This window comes from Barbatula barbatula, assembly GCF_947034865.1.
Source record: "Barbatula barbatula genome assembly, chromosome: 3".
Classification (NCBI taxonomy): domain Eukaryota; kingdom Metazoa; phylum Chordata; class Actinopteri; order Cypriniformes; family Nemacheilidae; genus Barbatula; species Barbatula barbatula.
Genome location: NC_136764.1, coordinates 5,205,211 through 5,212,945, shown reverse-complemented (window position 1 = coordinate 5,212,945; position 7,735 = coordinate 5,205,211). Strand labels below are relative to the sequence as shown.

The 7,735-nt window shown below is 38.1% G+C and overlaps 2 protein-coding genes across 2 annotated transcripts; one reads left to right on the top strand and one right to left on the bottom strand.

The window, feature by feature from the left end:
- Window positions 1–98: 98 nt before the first annotated feature.
- Window positions 99–4,064, bottom strand: pex19 (peroxisomal biogenesis factor 19). Its single transcript, XM_079452102.1, has 8 exons — window positions 3,964–4,064; window positions 3,507–3,598; window positions 2,357–2,519; window positions 2,174–2,259; window positions 1,918–2,088; window positions 1,674–1,832; window positions 1,539–1,583; window positions 99–1,464 (listed from the first exon to the last, which is right to left on the bottom strand). The coding sequence occupies exons 1-8, from the start codon at window positions 4,013–4,015 to the stop codon at window positions 1,378–1,380; spliced, it is 855 nt and encodes a 284-aa protein (XP_079308228.1). The 5' UTR covers window positions 4,016–4,064; the 3' UTR covers window positions 99–1,377.
- A 559-nt stretch (window positions 4,065–4,623) lies between these two features.
- Window positions 4,624–7,619, top strand: tspan37 (tetraspanin 37). Its single transcript, XM_079452103.1, has 7 exons — window positions 4,624–4,969; window positions 5,107–5,298; window positions 5,407–5,481; window positions 5,566–5,664; window positions 5,990–6,142; window positions 6,394–6,477; window positions 6,549–7,619. Exons 1-7 carry the CDS (start codon window positions 4,910–4,912, stop codon window positions 6,624–6,626), a joined length of 741 nt encoding a protein of 246 aa, XP_079308229.1. The 5' UTR covers window positions 4,624–4,909; the 3' UTR covers window positions 6,627–7,619.
- Window positions 7,620–7,735: the final 116 nt, after the last annotated feature.

The window sequence follows — 7,735 nt, the reverse complement described above, 5'->3', positions numbered from 1 at the left end:
CCTTAAATAATAATAAAAAAACACTCCAATACGCAGTGTGGATATTTGGTGTAAAATGCTAAAATACATGACAATAAATGAAGGCAAATCTCTTATTTGAAATCTTTTACCTTTGTTTATTTGTCAATGTGGCATAAACAAACATCTAAAACAAATTTAGTTTATAACAGTTATGTCGATTTTTACAGTTAATTCTCTTAGACAGTATAGTATGACAAGACCAATGAGCCATACAGGGAACATAATAACAGGATACAGAATGTGGGTGAGCTGATTTAAGTGCTTGGGTGTTTGAGCAACCCCTGAGTGTTATAACCCTTAAATCCTTCGGTTATGCCCACACAACCTTTATATCTTCCCGTAGTCTGTATTTTGGCCACGGTATCATGTCACGCTGTCACACTGCTATGTCAACTCTGATGAACTCTAATGTCCCATACACATTCAGACCGGTTCACTCAAAAGACTCAACGACCTCTTAAAAGTAAATAGCTTTATATTCCTCTCTGCACTTTCGAAGTTTCCATGGATTAAACATCATATTTCAGCATCAGCGAAATTATTAAGGTCGACAGTAGCACAATACATCACAGAGGCACCAACGTAGGAATGACTGGGACCGAATCGTGTCTGCATGGTTATTCAAAAATGTCCACTACTGATCTACCTGATGATATGAAGACTTGAAAAAGACACAAGGAAAGTGAATTATTCTACTCGAATCACACGTGCCATCTAAAGGAATCAGAATGCTACATTGGGATGTATTACACAACAGCGTAGTAATTTGAGAATTTGGATTGCAGGGATCAATTTTGGTCACTGATAATGTCAAATCATGTAATCCTTGTAATGACACTACAGTATGAAAACAGATCGACACATTAAGAGCTACTCGGTTGTTAAAAGCAATACTGAACCTTATGGTAGCAGAATTTGCACACCTGAAAACCTTACGTTGGCTGTATTTTGAGACTTTAAAAATATATACTCTTAATTTATTGTACACTCATCCCATCCTGCTCCACTAATTTGTCTCCAATGGTTCGCAACACAAATGACACACACTTGTCAAATGTGTTCGAATGTAAATCTACGAGATTTACAAAATTCCAAAGACCCTTCCAAGCTGTCAGCCCACATGATATCAAACTTCATTTAAATGCAAATTACTTGAATTAGGTTGAAAAAATCAAAGGAAGTCTGTGGACAAGAACTATGAGGTAAAATGCATGTAGTGACCGTTCACAGTTTCAGCGCCGACACAAAATAACTCCTTTAAAAGGGGAGCATGATCAATCGTGTCCAACTCCGGTTCTCCTAATTCGTTCCAATCTGTGTCATTGTTAAACGTGTTGTGATTAGACCTCACTGAGATCACATGATTGAGCACTGCTCTGCTCCTGGGACCCCTTGTACTCCGGGAAGATGCAGAGATTCTGGGTCAAAGTTTAGGCCAGGAGGCTGGAATTGCAAGAGAAGAAACATTAGAGGTTTATAGAAAAGGGAGAGAGAGATAGATAGGGGATAGCACTCACTGCCTCTCCAGCCAGCTCTTTCGGAGGTTGACCCAAATCTTGCAGCTGATGTACATAAACAACAAAGAATTTAAATCAGATGTAATTTCGGATAATCTACTCCAACTGCTTTTCTGAAAACAGACATTCTCTTACCTTCTGCATAAGTTCCAGAATGTTTTCAAAGGTGTTCTTTCCTTCTCCATCTTTCTCAAACTGTGTGCATATTTCTCCCATTATCTTGTACTGTTGCTCATACCGCATAAACTGGTCTGGAGGGACGGACTGCCTGTTGCTCTCCAGCCATTCGGGATACTAAAGATAAATTGAGTTACATTCGTTCTTTAACTGCAGATGTACATCAATGCAGACAGTTGTGCAGATGCTGTACACATCTCACCTTCTCCGTTATCTCTTTAAGAGAAGGGTACAGAACTTCTTTGGACAAGAGATTGTGCATAATAGACTGCATAATAGGGAGAATATTGCCATCGTCTGGTCCCTCCCCATTTTCGTTCAATCCCAGGTTCTCCAAGGTCTTAACTAAGTCTTCTCCGGCCAATCCTGCAGTCTGCATTATGTTAAAAGAGATGGCTTCATTTTATCCACTCGGATTGTTTTAAATTAACAATTTAGAAGTTTCAAAGAAGGTCTACCTGCAGGTTGTCTGCATTTTTTGCCATGCCACTAAGGGTGTCTTTAAGACAGGAGGTGAATTCTTGCTGAGAAGCTACATCTGAGCCTAAATGGAAAAAATTTTTTTACAATCAAACTAACTGTGCTAACAGCAAAATAAAATAAAGACAATTTTCAAAGATCTGTATTATATGATTACTTACCGACTTTGCCTGCAGCCTCGGACAGCTTCTGAAAATGATCCAAAAGCTCAGGCTCCTCCTGAGCCAGCTCGCTCATTGCTTTTTCCCATTCCTCTCGTGCCTGATTGGCCATCTCCCCGTCAAACAGAGACTCGAAAAACTTACTGTCCTCCAGCAGAGGTGGCTGGGGATGAAATGAACCAGCATTAACCAGCAGCCGTAAGCAGCACTGAATAAAACTCACTCAAGAATCCAACATCATTGGAGGATTGTGTGTACGGCTCTCCGTGTGTTAACAACTTCTGATATGTCTACTCGTGACTCTTTCCTAATGTAACTACCCTAAATATCTGATGCTTTACATTGCAACTGTCCCCCTAAAGTAATCCACACATATCTGTAAAAGTGTGAACCAACTTGCTCTCCGTGTAGAATGTGAAGTGTAAAAGGTTAGCACAAGAGCATCACTACGGAAGAACCAAGCTACACTATCACCTTATTGAAGAGAGTAGGTATGCACGATAAATTATCGCCCAATAAATGGTCATTTTGAATGTTATCGCCGATAATAAAAATGTATGCCGATATATTATAGCCGATAAATCACTTCCTCTGGTTAAACTTCTTCAGCTGCACGCTGCTCACAGTTAAAATACAGAACAGTACTGTCTTTCTGTCGTGATCATTCACTTACTGCTATTATCAAAACATTGTTAATGTAGGTACAGTATGTAGATTCAGTATTTATGAAAGTGTACATTATAGGAACAGAAGCATATTGTTTGAATCAGACTGCTGTCTGAATGCTTTCTGTCATGAGACCTGCTAGACTTGTGGCTATTAAGAAATTGTTTCTGTGTTGCTCGGGAAAACATCTATAAATTGTTTGAAGGTTTAATAATCTGTAACTAGTGTAAAGTAGGCTTGGTACATGATTTTCAGGGGAAAAAGTAAAAGCAGCTATTCGCTTTTTGTCTTTTGTTTCGGTCTTATGAATTGTTATATTAATGTCTAGATCCGGTATATCAATGTTAAAGAATCGGCCAACATTAACGTATCGGTGCAACCCTAGAAGGGAGTTTAGCCATATTCAAGATATCTAACGTCATCCTTACTCGGGTCGTTTAAAAGTCTGTGTGAAACATATTAGACCTGATACGGTGTTTATTACCTTCTCTTCAGTTTTTGCTCCTGTATCAGGGGCAGCTTGGGCTTCAGGGGCCGCTGGTGGCACATTAGTCTTGTCAAAATCACTGAGAGCATCTGCAGGTGAGGAAACACTAAGGGTCAAGGTATGGCATATGTTATGACAGCGCTGTGTGTCACGTGACTGATTTCATCCAATCACATAGCATGAAGAAGACAGCACTTTTGGGTGTCAGATGCACGCGAAACCCGACAGGACATAACCTGCGAGTTTAGAGGACACGTTGAAGTAAAGCTCTAGTGCTATATCATATCTACAGTTATAACAATCACTGAAACAAACGTCAGGCTAGTTACCCGAGCAGCCTCTACATTACTCTGTCAACGCCATGTAAACGCTGGATAACAGAAGGCCGATATAAAAAGGACTCATCGTTGATTATTATCTGACAACATTTTCACAACACAATCTCCAACCTTACTGTCCAATAATTCATCCAGCTCTGTGTCTGGAGCATCTGCCGCCGACGCCATCTTGACTCAATGACAAGCGAATTTGTCGCAAAGCAATGACGTCAAACCTAAACTCTTTTTACGTTAGTGCCTTTTTATTTGCCCTAAAAATATTGTTTGTATGTTATCTCTTGAATATGTTATATGTTCATATACTAATGAATGTAAAATGTTTGATTATGTGGTGAATTTCTATATCCTACATGGGGAATATTATATTCATAAACAAAAGTTTGTCAAATCTGCACTTGGCTGCAATATATATTTGTGAGAATTTTTATATTTTATTTAAATCTGTATTGCTTATAAACAACCCAAAAAATGTCAAGTTGTTAAAATGTATGCAGACGTTTTTTCAGCATAATATCCCGTTTATTTACCACACAATGTATTTACGGATGCTCTTTTGTTTATTTTATGTGTTTAGAATTTGTCCATAGGAAGGAGGAGAAATACGTGTTTTTTCTTTCTTTCTTTCTTTCTTTCTTTCGTTTTCATTCTTCTTTCTCTTCCTCTTTGTGTGGTCTATTGTCCGATCTGTATACTGTCATTTTCAAACATTTGTATTAATAATAAAACGCCATTCATCAAAATGCACAAATAAATAAGCTAACGCGTTGCAATACGATTCCGTCAGTTAAAATTGATTGACTATATAAACTATACCTATACAAAATTGAGCTTCGACATACATTTAAAAGAGGTGTTTCCACATGAACTAATCTTTTTAAATCAAAAGTTGTATCTGTTAACATTAGTTAAAGCACATATGTTTCACTTCCGCATCCATCAGTTTTAGTTTCGTTTAATTAACAATACATGAAGTGCGCTTTTGCTTGCGCGTGCGGATTGATTGAAGTTGGACTGGACGAGCAATGAGTGCGTAGTTGATCTGGAGTGATTTAACAGAGAGACATGGATCATACGAAAAGAACTCTCAACATTTTCATCAAGATCGCTTGTCTAGTTTTATTGGTGAGACTATCTTCTCCTACTTGGTTTTATCAGTTAGGCTTCCTATATAGTCTGTGTCCAACAGTTCGATACTGCGGATGCTGCCAAAGGGTCAATGCTTTGTTTTAATACCTGCTGTTCTTCTCCACTTTGTCCAGCTGTTCGGGATTTGGATTTGTCTGGGTGGAGCATTCTTGCTGCTTAAATACAGATATATGGGCTTGTTTTTGAGCAGGTCCTATATAGTTCTGCCTGTTGTGTTGGCTGTTATTGGTGGAGTTCTCCTACTCATCGGTGGGAGCCTTGGCTGTGTGCTGGCACACATCGACTCCTCATGTTTACAAGCTCTGGTGAGGAATAGGATGAAAAGAGTTCAGAAAGTAGAAAAAGAACATTATTATATGTCTCGTATGTTCACGTTTAACACTGATGGTAACAGGCGTGCATTTCTTTTTCAGTTTGTGTATTTCCTTATAGTTGTGAGTTGTGCTATGAGTTCTGCTTCAGCGTTGGCTTACTTTCATACGGGCAAGGTAAAGAAATTTTTTTTTTAAATGTACCGACTTTTTTATTTTACTAGATGGTTTTACTAAGTGAGTGACGTTCATGTTTAATAGCTTGATGTAGACTTGGCTCCTCTCAAAGATGTGTTTCAAAACTACAGTGGTGATCCTAAAGATCCTGATACCCGGGCAGTGAATGCCCTACAAAGTGAGGTATTTGGACAGTTTTAGTAAACACACACACACACACACACACACACACACACACACACACACACACACACACACACACACACACACACACACACACACACACACACACACACACACACACACACACACACACACACACACACACACACACACACACACACACACACACACACACACACACACACACACACACACACACACACACACACATAACACACACACACACACACACACACACACACACACACACACACACACACACACACACACATAATGTATGTATGGATTCCATATGTGTTTGGCACATTACACATTTTTGTTACAGCTGCAATGTTGCGGTGTTACAAACTATACAGACTGGCTGGAAACACCCTGGTTTAATCACAGTGGGAAATATGAGGTTCCTCATAGCTGCTGCAATAACACCTTTCACAACTGCACTGGGACTGAATACTTACCCAAACTTCTCTATAATAAGGTTCATGCACTGCATCACATTTGAGTTAACCTTTTCACTGTTTCCATAGCTTAATTTACTTATTTCAATAAGTTTGTTCTGGATTTTATAGTAATTGTTAATAGTTTTAGTTAGGAAAATGCTTCTTTATACAAAAAATTGGTCTAGAGGACAAGTGTTCAGTATCTGAGAATATAATTATTATTTTTTTATGAGGCCTACAGACATTTTCATACAGTGTCAACAAGTTTTTTGTTGTTGTTTTACTCTAGGGATGTCAGACTGAATTTGAGGATAAATTACACCTGGTCCTGAATGTCATTATGATTTCATCATTGGGGGTCATCTTAACTCTTGTAAGTTCTTTTAATGAGTTGATCATTTACCACATTTACCGTACACTGACATCCGATGATTTCTTCTGCAGATATTTTCTGCAATAAGTATGGGACATCTAATGAAACATCACGCCCCACAGGAATATCAAATCCTCGACCAACACTAAATTATTGAGATAAAATGCAAATGCAGCTTCTTCAAAATGCTTCATCATTCTTAGTTGTATTGTACCAATATTGTACTGTGCGTATGCGCCGGTACATGTGTGTGTGTACAGGTTTTATATTTGTGAAGGCCAAATGTCCTTAGTTATACAGTGAATTATCATTACAACCGACTTTTACTGGTCCTCACTAAATAAAAAGCCTCATAGTTCGGTCAAATGTTGTTATATTTGTGTGATAGAATATGTCACAAGCCTAATATAAAATCAACGGAAGTCTATGGAATGCCATACAAATGTTTGCGTGTACAATTTATTTTGTTGGTTCAACATCAAATTTGAGTTCTGTATACATCGCATCGCATTGTTCTATAAAATTATGTATTCACGAATCACGCACAGCTAAAGCATTAACTTTACATTTACATTTAGCAGACGCTTTTATCCAAAGAGTTATAAGAGTTCGGGGAGCAATAAGCGATATTTTTATTACTTTAATGCAGTGTTTCTCAAAGTGTGGGGTGGGCCCCACTGGAAACATGACAAGTGGGGTGTGACAAATGGGTTGACATTTAGTCATATTTGTCTCTATTAATTACTTTATTATTGACCATACACTCACAAGACAACGACATTTAAATGTACGCCTTACTTTTTTTGGCTATTGGGGACAGGTGGGGCTCGGACCCCTACCTCCAAAGTGGGGAATCGCATAAAAAGTTTGAGGAACACTGCTTTAATGTATATAATATACTATACGAATACCATGTGTTTATATAACAAGTTAAACTATTCATGTATTGTGTTATACCTTTTTTGTGTTTTTCTTATTTTCCCTTGTAAAGCTTCTTTGGAACAATGCAAATTGTGAAAAGCGCTATATAAATAAAATGTTATTGAATTGAATTAATATATATATATATATACAGAATGCATATATAAATAGAACTTTATTTACTTTGCACGACAAAATAATAAACGGTCACAGTTATACCACACCAATTGTCTAATTTTATTACACAACTACCGCGAGAGTGAGGCGATAGCTGTTCTTTTGATTTACTCTCGCGGTATTTCGTTCTCGCGTGCCAGTCGGTCTGCGCAGCGCTGCG